This window comes from Vombatus ursinus, unplaced genomic scaffold (genome assembly GCF_900497805.2).
Source record: "Vombatus ursinus unplaced genomic scaffold, bare-nosed wombat genome assembly UNPS02014863.1, whole genome shotgun sequence".
NCBI lineage: Eukaryota > Metazoa > Chordata > Mammalia > Diprotodontia > Vombatidae > Vombatus > Vombatus ursinus.
Window position 1 is genome coordinate 1,046,529 of NW_020954641.1, and position 22,088 is coordinate 1,068,616.

A 22,088-nucleotide genomic window follows, 5' to 3' on the forward strand; every position below is an offset into this window, starting at 1 on the left:
ATAGTTTTTCATCAATAAGTCCCTCAGAATTATTATTGGGTTATTTTATTGCTGAGAATAGCTAAGCCATAGTACAATATTGCTGTTACTGTGGACAATGTTTTCCTGGTTCTGCTCACTCCACTATGGATCAATTCATAAAAGTCTTCCCAGGTTTTTCTGAAAGTGTCCTGCTCATCATTTCTTATAGCACAATAGTATTTCATCACCATCACATACCACAATTTGGTCAGCCATTCCCCATTTGATGGGCATCCCCTCAATTTCCAGTTCTTTGCCACCACAAAAAGAGCTACTATAAATACTTTTGTACATATAGGTTCTTTTCCTTTTTCTTTGATCTCTTTGGGATATAAACCTAGTAAGGTTATTGCTGGGTCAAAGGGTATATATGATTTTTTAGCTCTTTGGGCAGAGTCCAAAATTGCTCTCCAGAATGGTTAGATCAGTTCACAACTCCACCAAGAGTGCATTTGTGTCCTAATTTTCCCACATCCCCTCCAACATTTGTCATATTTCTTTTCTGTCATATTAGCCAATCTGATAGTGAGGTGGTACCTCAGAGTTGTTTGAATTTGCCTTTCTCTAATCAATAGTGATTTAGAGCATATTTTCATCTGATTATAGATACTTTTGATTTCTTCCTTTAAAAACTGCCTGTTAATATCCTTTGACCATTTCAAATTGGGGAATGACTCATTCTTTTAAATCTGACTCATTTTGAGACATAAAATTTCTGAGAAATAAGGCCTTTATCAGAAAAAAAAAAGCTTCCTGCAAATTTTCCCCCCAGTTTCTCGCTTTCCTTTCAGATAGGTCTCCAAATCTGTTTTTTTTTCCCCCTCTAGCCAACAAGAAGCCAGAGAAATGGCAGCTTCAGAGGCAAAAGTAAAGGCAAAGAGAGAAGCAGACAAGGTAGTTATCAAAGCAATGTTAGTGTGGAATGAAAGTTCTTGCTCTGGTGATCCCCCATGCATATTTTCCCATGGGGAGCTGTCTGTGGTCAGAGAAACTAAATGGATTTGAAGGCTGATCAAGCTCTGAAGGAACAGTTGGAAGCTGGAGGGGGACTGGGGAAGCAGAGGAACTTGGAGAGAATGATAACCTTCCCTTGGTTTTCCCAGGCTTTGTGCAGTGAATTTCGAGACCAAGTAAGGAATGGGAACCTCATCTGCACCAGGGAAAATGATCCTGTCCAAGGCCCTGATGGCAAAATCCATGGCAACAAGTGTTCCATGTGTGCCAGCATGTTGTAAGTAAATGTGCTTGGATCCTGATAAATATGTGAGGAGCACTTTGGTAGGGATGCTATGGGGGGGGGGGCATTCTTTTTTAGAAGGGCATTGGGTTGTCTTTTGACCATCCTTCCAAATTCTTGATTCCAGAGTTCTAAGTGAACTCTGTTCTAAGTGGAAGAGGGGCTTGATGATCAGTGATAAATATGGGGAAAGAAAGAACAACAATAAATATGTTAAAAGTTGCACATAGCAAGGAGAGGGGAAGATATAGGAGGGGTAAAAATATGGAACAATTTGTTATTACTTTTAAGCTCTCTCTCCCACAAGAACACAAATAAATGCTTTAGAAAAACAATCCTGAATGGATAGAAATTCATGGCTTCTTATTCTTCTCTTCCTTATTGTTCATGTCTCAAGAAGTTTGTGATGTTGATGAGTGTTGAATTTATAATATATATGCATACATATACATAACGTGCATGTATATATATGTGTGTGTATGTATACATACACATACACATATACATATACATATACATATTCATATACATATACATATACATACATACAGTAAGTTGGTATGCAAAGGAGAACATGAATCCGGGATTCATGACATGTGACTCTAGAGTCTATGGAATCCAAGGTTGTGATTTCATCAGAATTAGAAAATCTATAAATAACCAAGTGTTTACTTTTCCTTTTAAATCATGGATGGAGGTGTATACACACATATACAAAAACAAACACACATTATTAAGGACTAATGACTCATGGAGAAAAAATTAAAATAAATCAAGGTAACATCAAGTAAAAAAACAACTGAATTTAGTGATTTAAAAATATTTTTGCCTAAAGATATGTAAAATACCCAAATCTCTTGCTTTTTTACATTAAGGTAAAAATTTCATATTATGTATCATATACATGTATGTATGTATGTATGTATGCATATTTATCTATTATCCTATCTACCTTAGGAGGAAAGGAATCAATGGAAGTTTGGGGTCAAGGAGACAGAGAAGACAAAAATAGGAAAACAAAGAATTAGGGAAAAAGAATCATTTGTTTGTTGTTATTCAGTCATTTTAGTCATAACTGACTGTTCATGACCCTATCTGGGGTTTTCTTGACAAAGATACTGTTCACCATTTCCTTCTTTAGTTCATTATATAGATGAGGAAACTGAGGCAAATAAGGTTAAGTGACTTGCTCTGGGTAATAAGCTAGTAAGTGTCTGAGGTCACATTTGAACTCAGGTCCTCCTGACTCCAGGGCTGGTGCTCTGTCTGCTGAGTGGCCTTTGACTCTAGTGTCTCTGGGCCTAGATTCAAAAAAATAAGCATTTATTAAGTAATGTCCTTGTACAAGGTGCTATGCCAGGCACTAGAAATAAAAAGATAGTAGTGACAGAATTTCAGGGTTGGAAGGGACCATTGAGGCTGTCTATTCTAATCCATAACTCTACAGAATTCCCACAACATTCTCAGGTGGTCATCTAGATTTCCCTTGAAAACCCATAGTGAGGTAGAAGCACGCAACATCCTGGTTATACCATTATGCTTTTAGAAGGCTCTTTGGGAAATAATGTTTTAAAGTACCAGAGAAGAAGCCATTGCATTGTAGGACCTCAAACTATATTATAAAATGATAATCATCGTAACTATTTGGTACTAGTTTAAAAAATGCCAGAAAAGAATATTAAATAAATAATCATAAGAAGGATCAAAAAGAGAAGGGGAGGGAAAATGAAGGACAGGAAAGAGTTACATTAGTTATATAATAAGTTATATACATTATGTATATATATTATATAATTAGTTACATAGTAAGAAGTTGTGAGAGAAGAAAAGAAATGAAAGAGGGGGAAAGGGAAGAAAGAAAGAAGGAAAGAGTAAAAAGAAATAGAAGAATATAAGAAGAGAGAAGAGAAAGAAGGCAAGAACATAGAGGGCCAGAGAATAGAAGAACAGAGAGTAGGCAAATAGGGAGAGAGGGAAGAAGAGTCATCGTGTGTTCTTGGTGAGATGGATGAACACCCTGGTGAACTTCAGATAATCTCACTGTTCCTCAAACATTGAACTAGCTGATTAACAAAGTGCTGCTCATGGTTCATCAGGTGTTCTAGTTCTGAAACCTCCAGACTTTATGAGGAAAGACTAGGAGGAAACTTGTCTAGGCTGTAGCAATCACGGCTGGATCAGTGTTACCCTTTGGTCCTGATGTCATCCCAACTGAACTACATCTGGCCTCGGGCAAGAGGTTGTTGGAAAGAAGAGATTCCCTGGGAAGATGGTGGCCTGGGATTCAGTTTCTCCCTTTTTCTCCTATGTGCAGCAAACTGGAAGAAGAAGAGAAGAAAAAAGCAGATGCAGAAAAAAAGGTTAAGAGAGAAGCAATTCAGGTAACTACTTTCACATCTTACCCTTCTTTCAATACCTGCTAAAGTCTTTGGAGACCCTCCCATAAAGAACAGCCACCAGTCATATATAGGTAGCCTCCTCTACCAACTGCATCTCATCTCTGCTACTGAAAGCCTTTGATGCCCATGGATCTTAGAAAGGGCAAGCCTTGCTCTTGTAAATGAAAGAAAGTTTAATATAGTAGAATACTGGATGGGGAATCAGAATGCTAGGTTCATATCTTAGCTCTGCTACTTACTTAATTATGTGAACTCGACTAAGTTTTTTTTCTCTCTCTCAGGTTCAGTTTCTTCATCTGTAAAAAGAGGGAGTTTGGTTAGGTGATATTTAAATTCTTTTCTGGCTCTAAATCCTATTAAGTAGATATTTCAAACACACACACACACACACACACATATAAACTTTTCCCCCCTTGTTAAAGCAATATGATTTTAGTTTTGTTATTCATTAGCTTGTAGGATTTAGAAAGGATTTTAAATGTTGTGTTATCTATTTCTATCATTTTACTTATATGGAATCTAAATCAGAGAGATTGTGGTTTTTATAAAGGTCAGTCAGGTAGTGAGAAGCCAAAATAGGATCTGAACCCAAATCTTCCAATTCCAAATCTAATGCCTTTCTAGGTCATGTTAAACATAGTACATGTAACATCTAGATCCCTGGACTGAAAGTCAGGAGATCTGGAAAGAAATTTCAACTCCATCCCTCTTTAGTAATGAAATTTTGACAAATCCTTTCCTTTGTCTTATCCTCAATTTCCTACTCTAAACAATGGGGATAATCTTACCTTTCCTTATGCGCAGGAGTATTCTGATGATCAAATGAAATTAAGTATGTGAAAGTAATTTATAATTACAAAGCTCTACGGGATTGTAAACGATGACAGCTACAACAAAAACAGTAATTATCCCTACTACTAATAATGACTTTAATATCTCAAAAGACCTATAACTTTGTCAGTGCTGCTATTCCTTTCACAAGTACAAATCATAGCCGTTCCCACCTTAGCAAAGTTTTCAGGTGTTTTTGTAGCTCAAAAAACTTTCTCCTCCTGGTGGCCAACTTATGGTGATGAGCATCATAGCATCTAGCTATGTTGGTCCTTAGACAACATTCTGTGGGGTCAGTATTTAAGCCTTCCCACCTTGGGAGGATCTGTTGGAGTTTGTATTCTTTTGGTATAGCCTTTGATAACCTGTTGACCCATCCATCTTAACATGTGACATTCACTGGAGGAGGATGTCAGGACTTGGTGGATGGAATGGTTATAAATCACTTCTGATAAATCCAGGGGAGTTTTTTATAGTGCTGGAGATGGAATTCTTAGTCATTTAATAGGCCAATCAAATATTTGTATTTTTCTGTGTCAACTGTTTCAAACAAAATTATTTTACCCACCTATTGTATGAACCATAGCAACCCCAAAGTTCTCTGTCCCATAGCTGATGATAACAAGGAACACTCATAGAGAGCTTTACATTCACTTAATACTTTATATCCATTATCTCATTGGATTGTCTCAGCTCTGGTGAGGAGTTGTATCCTGGAAAGGTAGCAAAGCAGAATACGAATTATTATCATCTCCATTCTGTGCAAAAAGAAACCAAGGCCCAGAGGGTTCATGTGGCTTGCCTGTGGACGATAGCATTATGTACTTAGAATTGGAAAGACTTAGAAGTCATCTACTCAAATCTCCTCACTGTACAAATGAGACAAAGCTTAGAGGTTTCAGCCAAGATCACATAGGTAGGATGTGGCAGAGCCTGGACAACCCGGTTGGAGAACTTCCTAGGACTTACAGGAGAGAATTGCTCAGGGCTCATCAGAGTTGGAGAATTAGTTTGAATCTCAAGGAGAGTAGGTAATTCTAAAGTGTATTGTATTTGGATAATTTGCCCTGGGGTTTACTTACTACTGTTGGAGGACTGCTTAGCTAGAGGCAGAAAATTGCTTTGCATTTACTCAGGGTAAAAACAAACAAACAAACAAACAAACAAAAACATTTAAAATTTTAATGGGGTGGAGAAGCACTCCACAGCTCCTGTCTACCAGAAATAAAGCATTGTTCCTGATTTGTTAGTGAGAAAGAATTGTCAGGAGTTTTCTAAGTAAAGCATTTCTTTTGAGTTCTGGAAGCAGAATATTGGGTTCACAGAATGCAGAGAATTACTTGAGGCAGGAAGGTAGTTTAGTAAATAGTTTTGTTTGTGACCCTAGTCCTGTCCCTTTGTGTCTTAGTATCCTCATCTGTAAAGTGGGAATAACAGTAGAATTTACCTCCCAGGGTTATGGTGATAATTACAATATTGTAGAGTTATTATAAGGAAAATATGTGACAATATTTATAAAGCACTTTGTAATTAAGCATTTATATAGCACCTACTATGTGCCAGGTACTGTAGTAAGGGCTTTTCGTAAATATTATCACATTTTTAATCCTCACAACGAACCTGCAATGTAGGTTCTATTATTATCCCCATTTTTCAGTTGAGGAAACTGAGCCAAACAGAGGTTAACTAACTGTAAACCTTAAGTACTATATAAATGCCAGTTATTATTTTTACTCTCAGTTGACTGGGAAACTTGAAATTAGGATCATAGTTCTTGAAATGGAAGGGACTTCAGAGGTCATCTAATGCAGTGGTATCAAACTCAAATAGAAACAGATCCTTGCCACTGCATATTGACTTTAGAAAACCACAAATAAACATTTTCTATTTTGTTTTCTATGTTTATTATATGCATATTATATTTAATTTAATTATATGCATATTATGTGTTTATTATTTATTGTAAAATAAACGTTTTCTATTTTATTTTGTTAAATATTTCCCAACTTCATTTTAATCTCATTCTGGCTAAACTCAGGAGTTTAGCTGGTTGCCCACTGGCCTGGAGTTTGACATCTCTGATCTAGTCCAAGCCCCTCACACAGGAAAGTGATTTGCCTAAAGTTACATAGATAGCATGTGGCTGAGGCAAAATTTGAACCCAGCTATTCTGACTCCAGAATTATAGGGTTTTCTTTTATTTTTCACTATAACCACAGGAGTCCAACTGGGTCAGAGGATTATTTTGAGTTTTCTTAAGATTTGTTGAGAGTGACAAAGGGTGGATAATGACACCGAGTTCAATGGGGACAGAAAATTTCATTCCAGTTCAGGGTAAGGGGTGAGACAAGGTGGGGAAGTGCTTTGAGTTCACAGGGGATAGGGAATTGCAATGGATAGAACTTCTAAGACTTTCCAATATCTATAATGAAATATATTCAAGCTTCACTGGGCTCATTTTGGGAAGACAGTTGATTGGAACTTTCTTGGAGCAAAGAATTACTCAAGATTTGATGAGGATGATCTTGGCTCATGGTTAACTGGAGAAGGAGAACTGCTCAGGTCTCACTGAGGGGTACAAAATTGTTGGGGAGTTCATTGAGGATAGTTTTCTGGGTGAGGTAGGGAATGCTTGGAGTTTGCTGGGGGAAGAAAATTATTGGGGAATCATAGAGAGCAGAGCCTAGCCTTGCTTTGTGCCTAATGTGTCTAATGGACCAAGCCCTCAGTTTATCTGTAATCCACAACTATAGATTCAATGTGCTGAGATACTTTGCCTAACAAGTCAAAGATTAACTGAGGATCCATTGTTCCCTGGGAGACTCAGTAACCTCCATGGCCATTCTAGACTCTTCCAGTCCTTTCCTGGACTGTGCCTAGTAGGCTATAAATAACATAGGCCCTGAGCCAGAGACTTAAGAACAGCTTGGTTATGAATAACCAGTATCTATAATACAATACCGAGCCCTGTCTTACTTCTCTCACCCATGGCCAGGAGCTATGTAGTGAATACAGAAACTATGTGAGAGATGGCCGCCTTGCTTGCACCCGAGAGAATGACCCCATCCTGGGCCTGGATGGCAAGATGCATGGCAACACGTGCTCCATGTGTGAAGCCTTTTTGTGAGTATGAGAGTCAAGAGATGTCTGCAGAAGAGCTTATGGAGATTGGGGAATGGAGGTTGGGAGGAGGTAGGTGCTCGGGGAAAGCAAGTCTGAATTATTTGTTCCTTTTCCTTGGTACCTTTGCCAAGGGTGGTCGTTGTCTGTGGTTGAAAGAAATCAGGACTGGGATACTCAATGGATGAGGCTCTCAGAGTTCTCAAGATAGAGCCTTATTCTTGTATATTTCTTCCTGGATGCACAATAGATGCTTGTTTGCTTACTGTGAATGTTCACTTAGTCAAAATCTAGCAAAGCCCAGGCCTATGGACCAGGGCCCTTTGTTCTTTGCCTTCCATGTCAAACATATCATTGAGAGACTAGTCCTCGTCTCTGACAGCATCCTGTACTTGAAATGATTCCTATTTCTCTCTCTTAAAGCCAACAAGAAGCCAGAGAGAAGGTTGCTGTCGCATCCAGAAAAATCGCGAAGAGAGAAGTTTCAAAGGTAGTTATCCAGGCAATGTTAAGCTGGAAATAACAGGCCAAGGCTTTGGATTTTTCTGCCATGATGAAACTTTATGGAAGTATAGAGATAGAGAATATAAAACATCAGAATTTAGAACAGTGAACATGAGGTCTTTTAAGGTTAGAAGGATCAGGGACTTGGAGTCCATCAAGTCAAATTCTGGCATGACAGATGAAGAAACTGAATCTCAGTGTAGTTAAATGACAAAGTCACATAGATACTATCACATATAGGGTTTATCGAATTATAGACCTAGAGCTGGAAGGGCCTCAGAAGTTATCAAATTGAATTCCCTCCTGTTACAAATGAGGAAAATGAGGTCCAAAGAAGTTGAGTGACTTGCCCAAGGTTATACAGGCAGTAAGAATCACAGATAGGATTTGCATCCAGATCCTCTGACTCCAGAGTTAGCATTCTTCCCTCTGTACATGTTTCTTGAGCTGTAAGGGAGCTTGAAACTGAATATCAGAGTGCAAAGTGAGCTTAGACCTATGGACATGGACCACTGGAGATGGAAGGATATAGTCTAAGCTGCAAGGGATGTGAGTACACAGAATACTGAAACAGAAAACATTGAACACCTTAGAGTGAAAGAAGAATGAATGAATGAAAAAACATTTATTAAATGCTAATTTTATGGAAGCACTGTGCTAAGCTCTGGGGGTATAAATTGAAGAGAAGCTCTCAAGGAGCTGGTGTTCAAATTGGGAATGATAATACATATAGCAGAGTTCAGCTATAGGGTAGGTAGAAAGGCCTGGGGGGTCCTAAAGATGCATATAAGGGGCTGATAACAAAGCCCACTGTCCTTAGTATATATCAAAATGTTTGCCCCATAGGAATATCTCACAAACATTGGGAAGGAGGGGGAGGGTCTAAAGGTCAGGAGGAGAGTTCTTGGTTCCCTCCAGTAGAGAAAGGGATAGAGGCCAGGAGAGTAAATGATTAAGGTACGATGGTAGGAAGGTCAGGAGTGGGCAGACTAGATAGTCTCTTGGGATCCTTCAAGTTCTAGATCTATCCTTCTTGTATCTGCTTTAGGACATAATCAGCTGCTAATACTATATGTATAAATGTAAAATAGTAGAAAGAGTGCTGTATTTTTAGTCTATTTTGCCTCCTAATATCTTTCTGACCTTGGGCCAATCATTCACTTTCTATTGGTCTTAGAGTTCTAATTTGTAAAATGGACCAGATTGACTTCTAAGGTCCATTAAGTTCTGTGTGACATCCTAGGGAGGAAAGATTATTGTTAACTTGGGTGAAGGGTGGATCAGGGAAGGCCTCTTAGAAGAAGTGTTCAATCCACCTCTGTAACATGATTCCCCCTGTCAGCAACCTCATACCAATTTTTCAATGCCACCTTCTAGGACTATTGCAACAGTCTCCCAACAAGACTTGTTGCCTCCATTTTCCCTGCATTCCATTTCATCTTCCATGCAGTATTAGATACATGTCCTTATGCAAAGATCTGATTAAAAAGTGACTATGGTTCCCTATTGCCTACCAAGTAAATCTCAACCAGTCATTCAAGGACTCTGACAATTAAACACCTCCACCCAACCATTCCAGCTTTATCTCTTTTTACTTCCTTTCCCTCAGTCAGGTCAAAGGACTTCTTCCTTCTCCCGGAACAAACTAGGTACTATCTTCTCTCCGTGTCTTTGATCATTTCTTTCCCTTTTCCTGATACTCTTTTTTCTCTCATGTCTTAGCTATTGAAATCATTCTCATAATTTGGAGTCCATCTGAAGTGTCACCTCCAAAACAGTGACATGTCCCCAGTCAGTAACAATATTACCCCCTTGGACTTCACATAGCATTTTGCTTGAACCTGTCTAATGCAAATACCACATAATCTTATGCATTAAATGTTTCTTGGTGTCTTATGCCTCTATTAGATTATCTGTTCCCAGAGGGACTATATTATCTCAACTTTGCACCTTTCTCAGTACACTGTAAGGTGTGGAAGATGTGCAGGGTACTGAATAAATAACTATTGGATCAAATTGAATTCAGCGAGATAGCGATGAATCATGTGAGACAAGACTAAAAAAGAAGGCTCTCAGGGAGCTTTGAATGTCAAGTTGAGGAGTCTGGCCTTTATTCTCTAGGCAACAGAAGACTTTGTAGGCTTCTCAGAGAGGGGAAAGATGATGTAAGGTAAGCCCTCAGATTGTTCCTGTAGACAAAACAACCCTGTAAGAGAAAATTCTATTGAAACTCATTTCTAGGGAGAATTTCTAGAGGGCAACAGATATCAAAAGAGATAGAGCCTAAAAGAGAGCCTAAAGCTGTTTAAAAATTTTTATAAGGACAACTTTTGCACTTATATTGCCTTTACTTCTGAATATAGCTCTCATTCCTCCCTCTCCAGAGAGCAAAAGGGGGAGGAAACAAAGCAATTTAACAAAATGAACTAATGTATCAACTGAGTTCATGCATTTCCTTATCTCTTCTTTCAGGTCAAGTGTGGTCTTTATGATTACCCAATGTCAAGTTTCAGGCTGTTATTGTTCTTTCCCTTTACGTTTTGCAGTCAGTAGGGGATCTAAAACTCTTAACTTGTCCTACGACAAACCTCTCCTCTTTTTTACTTGTAAATGGAGGGAAGGGCTGCCCATTTTTATACCACAGGTCTAGATAATCAAATACCAAACCTTCATACACACACACACACACACACACACACACACACACACACACCCTAAAAAACAACAAACAAAAAACCTTGAGATTATGAGACAGTCTTTAGATCATAATCATTATAAAAAGAACTCTGTATCTATTTAATTACAGTCACTGATCACTCACAGACAATTCCCTCCAGTGGCTGTATAGAATCACTGGGATTCACTAAGTGAGTTAAAGGTTGGACATTTCAGAGCAATCCCACAGCTATGAAATGGTTGAAAGCTTATTAGACCTGAGAATTGGGGGAGGGGGCGGTGAGCTTTAGTTCAGGTTCTTCCACCAAGCACTCCTATGGCCCTGGGCAGGTCATTTTTGTTCTGACAGGTCTCAGGGTCTTCCTTTGAAAAACTAGGAGACTGGACTAGACTCTGCTTGGGGTCCTTATTACAGTGAATGACTTACCTCCCTTCTAGCTCTGACATTCTATGTTTTCTGTCCTAAGGTCCACTTAAGTGCTGACATTCTAAAGTCCATTCAGAGACTCCATGTTTGTGATCTAAGTTTTAAAGTTCTAGGAATCTCTGAAATACCAAGGTTACCATGATTCTTTTCTCTTTGTAGGATGCATGTGATGAATTTCGGAGTCTGGTGAATAATGGAAACCTTTTCTGTACCAGAGAAAATGATCCTGTCCGGGGCCCAGATGGAAAAACACATGGCAACAAGTGTGCTATGTGTAAAGCTTTGTTGTGAGTAGACACAGTGAGGAGCTTGAGGTACTGGTGTTATACGTGGGACTCTGTTCTGCTAGCCAAAGCTCAGATGCTCAGTGACTTGATTCCCAGCACTTTCTGTGCCTCTTCTCCCCCACCAGTAAACTCCCCTAGTAAACTCTTCAGGGAAATACAAAATAATAGAAAAAAATGCAAATACATACATACATACATATACACATATATACATACATATATACATATATATATACATATATACGTGTGTGTGTATATGTCTGAACTGGGGATTTCTTTGGTGTATGGCACTCTTCATATGGAAACTCCTTCCACCAATGTTGATTAACAGTTCATCTGCAATGTGTAGTCAAAAAAAGTTACCTGGGGGGCACTGAGATGTTAAATGACTTGCCCATTGTCACACAACCAGTATGTGTCAGAGGTAGAACTTGAATTCCAGGCTTCCTGACTCCAAAGTCAGACCTCTGTCCATCCTGCCATGTTGAATCTCAGAAATAACAATAAAGGTATGGATTTTACAATACCCCTGGTAAAGCAATGGGTTGTAGTGGGAAAGAGCACTGAATCTGGAGTAAAGGGACCTGAATTTGATTTCATAGTTATCTGAGCCAAGCATCCTAACTCTGTAGGTCTCATTTTCCTCATTTATAAAATGAGTTAGTCAGTCAACAATCATTTATTAAATGCTTCCTATATGTCAGGCACTGTGCTAAGCCCTGAGAATAAAAATAGCAACAAAGGCAAAAATCAGCCCTTGACCTCAAGGAGTGTACATTCTAAAGGGAGAGACAACATATCAATTAGGTACATAAAAGACATATTCAGGATAGATAAAGATAGTATGAAAGAGGAATGTGAATGCATCAGCAGCTGGTGGGACTGGCTCCTGCAGAAGATGGAATTTGAACTGAGTCTAGAAGGAAATCAGGTAAACTAAGAGATAGAGGAGGCAAAGGAGGAGGCATAGGGAATAGCCAGTACAACGGTATGGAACCTCACAGATATTCAACCATATACTCCATCTCTAGTCAGTGTAGTTGGAACCTAGAGTGGTGGAGGGGAATGAGGTGGGAGAAAACTGGAACTCTAGAAAGGGACATTTAAGTTGATATTCTCTAAGGTCTCATGGCTCTTAAGCCTGAGATAAGGTAGGAAGTAAAGGTATTACCCACATTTTACAGATAAGGAAACTGAGGATCCATGAGGTGAAATGACCCAGATCTTTCCTCTACTCAATGCTCCTACAATTCATAGAGTGATCACTAATCCTAACGTAGCCCACAAAACATAAATACAGTGATTATAGAGTTGGTTTGTTGTCCTTTGTTCTCAAAGAGGACCAAAATGACATAAATATGCTAGAGTCAAGTTATAATGCATCTGACTATGGCTGATCAGGCCAAGATGAGCTCAGGAATGCTCTACCATGGGTCAGGCACAAATAGTCCACATGAACGTTTGGGGTGGATTCTCTAAATTTGTGCATCTCACTTTTCTTTTGTGCTACTTCAATTCTGCTTTGCTTATAGAGCACAGCCCCTTCTCTGATGAGGGCACGCCATGCTAGGTAGTGCTGTGCCAATGTCACAATCAATTCCAAAATTCTTTTTTTTTTTTACCAAATGTTTCATTTTAATAACATGCAAAAATGATAAAAAAACTATCAAAATATGCAAATGTACATTCTATTGCAAATATATTGTTGCCCTTTATTTAATGGGTTTATTATTTAAAAAAATGAAATTCTCAGTGCTAAAGAGCTTCTTTTAACAAAAATAATATCAAGAACATATTCTTGACAGCAAAGGATACAATTTTGCTGGCTTCTGATCTTCTCCCCATTGCTTGAAGCACTAAGCTACTGGTTTGTTTTTTTTTTTTAGTCTTTTTTTTAATTATCTAAGGTGTTTTAAAAAAATAAACTTTTTTTTTTTAGTTTTCAACATTCACTTCCATAAGATTTTGAGTTCCAAATTTTCTCCCCATCTCTCCTCTCCCTTCACCCCAAGATAGCATGTAAATTGATACAGGATCAACATATACAGTTATATTAAATCTATTTTCACATTAGTCAAGTTGTAAAGAAGAATTAGAATTGATGGAAAAAATCACAAGAAAGAAGAAATGAAAAAAAGAGAGAAAGAGAACAAATAATATCTTTTGATCTGCATTCAGACTCCATAGTTCTTTTTCAGGATGTAGACAGCATTTTCTATCATGAGGTTTTTGGAGTTGTCTTAGATTCTTGCATTGCTAAGAAGAGATAAGTCTATCAAAGTTAATCATCACACAGTGTGGCTGTTACTGTGTACAATGTTCTCCTAGTTCTGCTCATTTCACTCAGCATCAGTTCATATAAGTCTTTCCAGGTTTTTCTGAAGTCCACCTGCTCACCATTTCTTATAGCACAATAGTTTTCCATTACATTCATATACCACAACTTGTTCAGCCATTTCCCAACTAATAGGCATCCCTCATTTTCTAATTCTTTGCTAACACAAAAAGAGCTGCTATAAATATTTTTGTACATGGGGTCCTTTCCCCATTTTTATGATCTCTTTGGGATACAGATCTAGAAATGGTATTGCTGGGTCAAAGGATATGCACAGTTTTATAGCCCTTTGTGCATAGTTCTAAATTGTTCTCCAGAATGGTTGGATCAGTTCACAGCTCCACCAACAATGCATTAGTGTTCCAATTTTCCCACATCTTTTCCAGCATTTATCATTTTTCTGTTTTGTCATGTCAGCCAATCTGATAGGTGTAATGTGGTACCTCAGAGTCATTTTGATGTTCATTTCTCTCATCAATAGTGATTTAGAGCATTTTTTTTATATGACTATAGATAGCTTTAATTTCTTCATCTGAAAACTTCCTCTTCATATCCTTTGACCATTTATCAATTGGGGAATGACTTGTATTCTTCTAAATTTGACTCAGTTCTCCATATATTTTAGAAATGAAGCCTTTGTCAGAGACACTGGTTATAAAAATTCTTTCCCAGTTTGCTGCTTACCTCCTAATCTTGGTTGCATTGACTTTGTTCAAAAGCTTTTCAATTTAATGTAATCAGTATTGTCCATTTTTCATTTCATAATGTTCTCTATCTCTTGTTTGGTCATAAATTCTTCCATTTTCCATAAATCTGACAGGTAAACTATTCCTTGTTCTCCTAGTTTGCTTATAGTATCAGACTTTATACCTAAATTGTGTATCCATTTTGACTTTATTTTGGTATATGATGTAAGATATTGGTCTATGCCTAGTTTCTGCCATACTATTTTCTAGTTTTCCCTGCAGTTTTTGTCAAATAGTGAGTTCCTATCCCAGAAACTGGAGTCTTTGGGTTTATCAAATAGTAGGGCTGGTCTTTGCATTGACTTCCATCTACCTTGAATCATTTCAGACCAGGTCAAGCATGTGTAAAATAAGGCTGGCTAAAAGGGGTACTTTCCTTGGAAGGCTAAGACCTGGAAAAGAGATAAAAGTATACAGAAGCCACATTAGAAACAGTGTCTTCCCAGAAATTTTACTAATAGTATAGTCATTGACTACTGTGTCTTGTGTATCTAACCTATTCCACTGATCCACCTTCTTAGCCAGTATCAAGTAGTTTTGATGATTGCTGCTTTATAATACAATTTAAGATCTGGCATGGCTAGGCCACCTTCCCTTGTATTTCTTTTCATTAATTCCCTTGATATTCTGGACCTTTTGTTCTTCCAGATGAATTTTGGTATTATTTTTTCTAGCTCTATAAAATAACTTTTTGGTAGTTTGATTGGTATGACCAATTCCAAATTCTTAAGAGAAACCTTAAGAGAAACCTTGTATTGCTTCTCCTCACCATTATGTAAGTACTTGCTTTATGTGAGTTCTCCATAAAATATAAAGTTACCCCCTAGACATATGTGTTAACTTGGATATTCCAATGCATATTTCACATTTTGCAATCTCTCTCCCACTTTGTACTTTCCAGCCAGAAAGAACATGAAGAAAAAAAGAAAAAGGAGGATGAAGACAGAAAGAAGAAAGAAGATGAAGATAAGAGAAATGCTGAAGGAAACAAGCAGGTGGGTGATGGAGCAGGAAAACCCAAGGTGAGAGGCATCTTTGAGCAAAGTGAATTCAGCTTTTTGCATTCAATTGACCTAACTGTATGAAAATATAATTTGGTTCAGAGCCTGCTGAGCAGGAGTGTATGAAGCCTGGATTCACTCACTCATACAGTCATAAGGTTAAAAGCTGGAAACCATCTTAATGATCATTTAAATCACATTATACAGAGCAGAAAATCTAATTCTTAAAAATCTAAAGATTATTAGCTCTGTTTTACAGAAGAGGAAATTGAAGCTTAAATGTCACCAAGGGTCACCTAGGGCACCTCACATACTTCCCTCATCATCAACTTGGATATTTCTTCCTAACCACTGAGTTTAGCAAACTGATTAAAGAACACAGTCAGTCAATTACTATAGCAGACATAGTCTCTCTCTGCTCACTATTTCAGGACCCATGTGCTGAGTTTCGGAAAGAATGGAAAAAGGGAGGTCTCAGTTGTACCCGTGAGAGTGACCCTGTACGTGATGCTAGTGGCAAATCCTATAATAACAAGTGTGCCATGTGTAAGGAAATTCTGTGAGTATCTGAACATGTCTGCAGCAGGTAGTTGTTGAGGGGAGAAGTGGGGTGGAAGGTACATCTCTGGGCTCTGGTAGGACATCCTTCCTGAAATTTACAGGCCTAGAAGTAAAGGGACTGATATTGGTTCTTTCCAAGCAAATGCTTCCTAACTATCAGAGCTCTCTCCAAATAAAATAGGTTGCTTGTGGAGGATGTGATTTCCCTTCCCAACAGGCAAAGCCATTTGATGATGGGATGGGATGACTCCCAGGATAATAAGCTCCCTGTTACAGGACTTAGATGTTCCAGTGGAAGCTGACTAAACCATTATCAGGGCACCAATAGTGGGAAAGTCAGGAAGCCGTCATGGGGTGGGATCCTGGACTTGATAACTTCTCAGACGTCCCCCTAGTTTATGAGCCTTTGATGTTACACATCTCTTGAAGATGATCTGTTTCTATTCACCAGACAGAACTTTCTCTCCTCCATCTCTTCTAGGGCTAAGGAAGATGAGGAGAACAAGAGAACTACCAATTTCAAGAGTAACAATAGTACTACCTCTCTAAAGGTAGGTTTTCCTCTGACAGTGGTAGGGCTGGACTTGGCACAAACTTCCATCTACCTTGAACCATCTCAGAACTGGTCAAGCATGCATGAAATAAGGCTGGGTAATAGGGGTACTTTCCTTGGAAGGCTAAGACCTGGAAAAGAGATAAAAGCATACAGAAGCTGCATTAGAAACAGTGTCCTCCCAGAAATTTTACTAATCAATCAGCAAATATTTATCCATAAAGCACCTATTATGTACCCAGGGAGTGGGGACACAAAGACAAGAATCAAATCTTCTTTGCCCTCAAGAAACTTATATTCAATAAGAGGTTATAATATATGTACATCCAATTACATACAGAATATACACAAAAGAAATAAACAGTGAGAGGGAGGGTGCTAGCACCTGGGGCATCAGGAAAGGTTTTGCATAGAAGGCAGTGCTATGGATATCACAGAAAGCTTAAGGAAAGAATCTGGACTGTCTATTTCCAGGAATCACAGAATCACAGAATCTGACTATTTAAAGGGAGCTCATTGGACATATAGTCAATTAGAGGTTTCCTTCATGAAAGAAATCTCTTTGTGATCTTGGGCAATGGTTGGCCTAGAAATCTTCTAAGGTATCTTTTAGCATTGATATGCTAGGGATTCATCCAACTCTAAATACTATGACTCTATAAACCCCACTCAAAGGAAAGTGAGGATACCACATTTCAGCAGTTTAGGACTAACTCTCTGCCTATCGACATAACTGTTTTCCTTTAAGTTCAAACTAAAATCCCATCTTCTACAGGAAGTAGGAAGTAATTCTAGTTCCTTTCTTCTCTTACTTAGTTCCTATTTATCTTGTTCACAGCTTGTTTGTACATATTTCTATGTCCCTCTTCTTTCCCTTACAATGTGAGCCCCTTGAGGAAAGGAATTATTTGCACCTCTTTTTGTATTACCAGTGCTAACCATCACACCTGGCACATAGTAGGCTCTTAATAAATGTTTATTGACTGACTAAATTCATCCCACATGTGAAATCCTTTCTGAGACAGCTAGGCATTTCTCATCTGTCTTTCCTTACAGGCCAAGTGTGATGAATACCGTAGCCAGATGAAAGATGGGAAATTGATTTGCACACGAGAAAGTGACCCAGTGCGAGGCCCTGATGGCAAGACCCATGGCAATAAATGTGCCATGTGTAAAGAAATATTGTAAGTATAGTAAAGTGGTGACTCCTTGCAAACAGGGGGCTCAGGCTGTTCCAGACATTCAGCTCCTATCAGCTTAGAGCTGATTTTGAGCAAGGGCAAATGGAGAGAATGAAACAGCTCAATTCCATTCAATTCAGTCAATATTTCTGAAGGGCCTACTATGTGTGAAGTTCTGCGCTCAGAGTGAGGATACAGGCAAAGATAGGACGTAAGGCCTACTCTCAAGGAACCTCCAATCAAATGGGGAAAAGGGCAAGAACCCAGATAGCTGAGAAATGAGGGAATGAGACAAGTGCACATCCAGGCCAAGTGCTGAGGGCCTATGCTTTTGGAGGGCCTGGGTTGGGCACCAAAGCCACATAATATAGTAGATAAGGGGGCTGGACTTGGAGGAAGAAGACAAGTGGTAGAGTGTCAGCTCCATCTTACTCGTGTTGTAACTCTGGGTAAATCACTTTTTTTTAGAACCTCAGCTTCCTCATCTGCCAAGTGGAGATGATAGTAACTAGGCTTCTCGTTTCACAGGGCTGTTGTAAATTTAAAAACTATAGAAATGGAAACTTTTAAGAACAATAGGGTTTTGTTCCTCATGGAACAAGGCCTCAAGCATACATTGGGCAGCTAGATAGCTCAATGAATAGAGTGCCTGGCCTAGAGTCAGGAAGACTTATCTTCCTGAGTTCAAATCTGGCCTCAGACACTGTGTGATTTACTACTAGCTGTGTGACTCTAGACAAGTCTTTTAATCCTGTTTGTCTCAGTTTGTCTCAGTTTCCTTACTGTAAAATGAGCTCAAGAGGGAAATGGCAAGCCACTCCAGTATCTTTACCAAGAAAACCCCAGATGGAGTCACAAAGAATTGGACATGAGTGAACAATAAACAACAAATGCATATATAAATAATAGCGACATAGGTCATTTGGGATGAGTGCCAATAGCCGGGTGCAAACAAAGTAATTTAAGTTTAGAGGAGGAAAGGATCAGTTCTACCTGGGATAAAATGGGAAAGGCTTTTTTGAGAGGAGATCATTAGAGTAAGAACCTAAAGGGTCTACTTCAATCCTTTAAGCCTTTGCCAAGTACCCTCTATGTATACGGTATTGTGCTAATTTCTGGGGTTACAAAGACAAAATGAAAAATGATCTCTGCACTGAGAGATATTGCATTCATTGGGAGGAAACAAAATCTATAAAGATTGGTAGGTACAAAATAATTTGAGATTGGAAAGAACCAATAATAAACCAGTGTTTATTACTAGAAAATATGGTTTCAAGAAAGGTTTTAGGTAGGAGATGACACCAGAACTGAAATAGAAAGGAAGTTAAAAATTCTACCAGGTAGTGGTGAGGGGGGACTATATTATAACAATCAATGATAACTCAGGAAAGGGGAAGGAGGCAGTAGATGGAACATCAAGCAGGCCAGAGAGAAGGAATGGTATGAGCAAAGTCATAGGCAGACATCCAGAGAAGACATGGTATGAGCAAAGTCATAGATAGTAGAAAGCACACACAGTGCTCCAGGTCAGTAGTCTAGCCTGGCTTGCACACAATAATCAGAGGGATATGATCAGAATTAAGGTTAGAGGGGGTGGTTGGGGCAGGTTGTAGAGATAACTTCATGGAGACAAGCTGGTGCTATGAAAAGAGTATGAGAGTTCTGGAAAGTGTTTTTTATTGTGTACTAAGATGAACATTTGACTTATATTTAGAAGAGACCTTAGAGGTTATGAAATCCATCCTCCTTCATTTGGTAGATGAGGAAACAAACCAATAGACAGAAAGTATCTCATTTAAAGTCATGTAGCTAGTAAGTAGTAGAATGGGGGTTTGAACCTAGATCCTTTGATGCAATCCTTCTGCCTTCAACTGTGATGATACTATGTATGGGTTATGGCATTAGAAAATTAATTAAAGTACTACAAAAATAAATTTAACTCAACCATTGGTAAGTTCAAGAAATATTTGATATAGAACTGGAAAGGACCTTAGGCCATCTTCCTCTTTTCAGAGATAAGAAAATTGAGGCCCAGAGGTGTTAAGTGACTGGCCGCGGGGGCCACAGATACTTAGAAGAAGGCCTGAGATTCAAACTTAGGCCATTTGAAACCACAATAAGATCATTTTCTACCGTACCATACTCCTCCCTTTGCAGAAGTCAATTCCCCTTCTCTCCCTCTTTCTTACAGAGAAAAGGAAGCTCAAGAAAAGAAAAACAATGAAGAAAAGAGCAGCAAAGAGAAGGTAAGAGGCAACCCACTGTGATTTAGTGACTCAGTGACCAACAGATGAGAGTGGCAAATATTACCTATATCTTCAGCCCATTCATTTGGACATAAGCTTCCTGTCTTTGGATTCTGTAGGACTGGCCAAGGGCTGGTATACACACACTTTGATAACTCAGAGATTGTAGTGTCTGAAGGAAAAGGGAGATAAATTTAGTAGTTTAGGCTAAAGTACTAGCTCTATCACTGGCAGCACCCAGAGACAGAAATTACTGGGACAGGCTGATATCATGCATCTGGAGACCTGACCTCCAATTCTAGCATGACTGCAAACTCACCGTAAGACTTTGGGCTAGTGACTTCTCCTTTCTTACAGAATCAGAGCTGAAAGAAACTTCAATGATTATTTTACTTAATAGTTTTATTTCACAGATAAAGAAGTGAGGCCCAGAAAGGGACATTGACTTATCCCCAAGATTCTGCAACTCGGTAGAAGCCTGGGTTTGAATCTTGGCTCTGTCAATGTCCTAGTTGTGTTCTTCCAATTTTGTATGATGATGACTTAGCCTGAATGTAAATATTCTTAGTCTCATTTGACTAATGAGAAAGCTAGTGTTGTGGAGATAACACCTGGTAAGCTATTTGGCCCTCTGTAAATTTAAGCAATGAACCTAGTGATGAGTCTAAGAGACAACATGTTATAGTGGAAGGAGTGAATTTAGAGTTTGAGACCCGGAATGAGAATCCTGGCTTTGCTGTTTACTAACTGTGTGACCTGGGGCAAGTGCCTTCATCTCTTTGGACATGAGATTCCTCTGATAAAAAATGACTGGGTTGCACTAGGTGAGCCCTAAAGTCCCTTTGGCGCTCTCCTATAAGGTGATCTTAAAGAATGAAACAGCCTTTTAACTTGGGGCATGAGCGACATCTAGTGTTCAGTGTGGAACAGAGCAAACAAAGGTTGGCCCGCGTGTGAGGATAACAGCAGTATTAACAGCTCATGCTTCTTTATAACGTTGAGGTTACAAAGTATTTTCCCCTCAACAATGCAGACTGGTGAAATCCAAAATTAAGGTGGAAAAATACGTTACTATGTTCATCTTCTTGATACCAGTATAGGAAGATGGGGGCTTCTCCATTCTGCCAATAGAAAAGATTGGAAGAAAAGGCCATTAGGTATCAAGGTGCAATGGAACGAACACTGAATGACGTGGAGAGAATTGGGCTCTCGTTTCAATTTTTCCATGAACTCCTCCTTGAACAAGTCACTTCCTTTAGTTGTGAGCTTCAGCTTCCTCATCCTTAACAGCTACAGTCAGCGGATAGAGGGCTGGACCTGGAGGCAGGAAGAACTGAGTTCAAATATGGCCTCAAATACTTTTCATATGTATGACCCTGGAAAGTCACTTAAACTCTGTTTATCTCAGTTTCATTATCTGTAAAATGGGGATAATAATCGTACCTACCTCCCAGGGTTGTTGTGAGGATCAAACTTGAGATAATTGTAAATTATGCTTAGCACAGTGACTGGCACATAGTAAGTGCTCTATAAATGTTAGCTATTATGGTTATCATTGTCATCGTCACCATCATCATCATCGTCATCATCATTATCATCATCATGAGGGACTTGAACTGGACAATTTCAAAGGTTGCTTTTGGTTCAGAAACCCTATTTCCTAGGCTCTAACATCTTCTATTAGTGGCAGACATATAGCTAATGCTCCAAGTGCTGGACTCAAATCCCAGTCAGTCATATAGTTACGAACAACATACCAACCTTTAGAACTTCAGTTTCTTCCTCTGTAAAAATCAAGATAATGATACTTCTAGAGCTACACTGAAGACTTATTTTGGTACTTAAATGAAATGATGCATGGAAAGTACTTTATAGGATATAATTATTGTATGATGTGATAAGTGATTGTGTTTATATATGCATATACACATTATATATCTCAAAGATATCTCCATCTATCTCT

At 38.7% G+C, this 22,088-nt stretch overlaps 1 protein-coding gene across 2 annotated transcripts in view; it reads left to right on the forward strand.

The window, feature by feature from the left end:
• Positions 1 to 22,088, forward strand: part of SPINK5 (serine peptidase inhibitor, Kazal type 5) — a 72,448-nt gene that overhangs the window by 38,420 nt on the left and 11,940 nt on the right. For both annotated transcript variants that reach the window (XM_027841793.1, XM_027841794.1), the window contains 11 exons: positions 849 to 915; positions 1,125 to 1,252; positions 3,573 to 3,639; positions 7,484 to 7,611; positions 8,032 to 8,098; positions 11,375 to 11,502; positions 15,485 to 15,578; positions 16,016 to 16,143; positions 16,627 to 16,696; positions 17,755 to 17,882; positions 20,071 to 20,125. In XM_027841793.1, the coding sequence (XP_027697594.1) occupies positions 849 to 915; positions 1,125 to 1,252; positions 3,573 to 3,639; positions 7,484 to 7,611; positions 8,032 to 8,098; positions 11,375 to 11,502; positions 15,485 to 15,578; positions 16,016 to 16,143; positions 16,627 to 16,696; positions 17,755 to 17,882; positions 20,071 to 20,125 (1,060 nt within the window). The remainder of the gene's footprint in view (positions 1 to 848; positions 916 to 1,124; positions 1,253 to 3,572; positions 3,640 to 7,483; positions 7,612 to 8,031; positions 8,099 to 11,374; positions 11,503 to 15,484; positions 15,579 to 16,015; positions 16,144 to 16,626; positions 16,697 to 17,754; positions 17,883 to 20,070; positions 20,126 to 22,088) is intronic.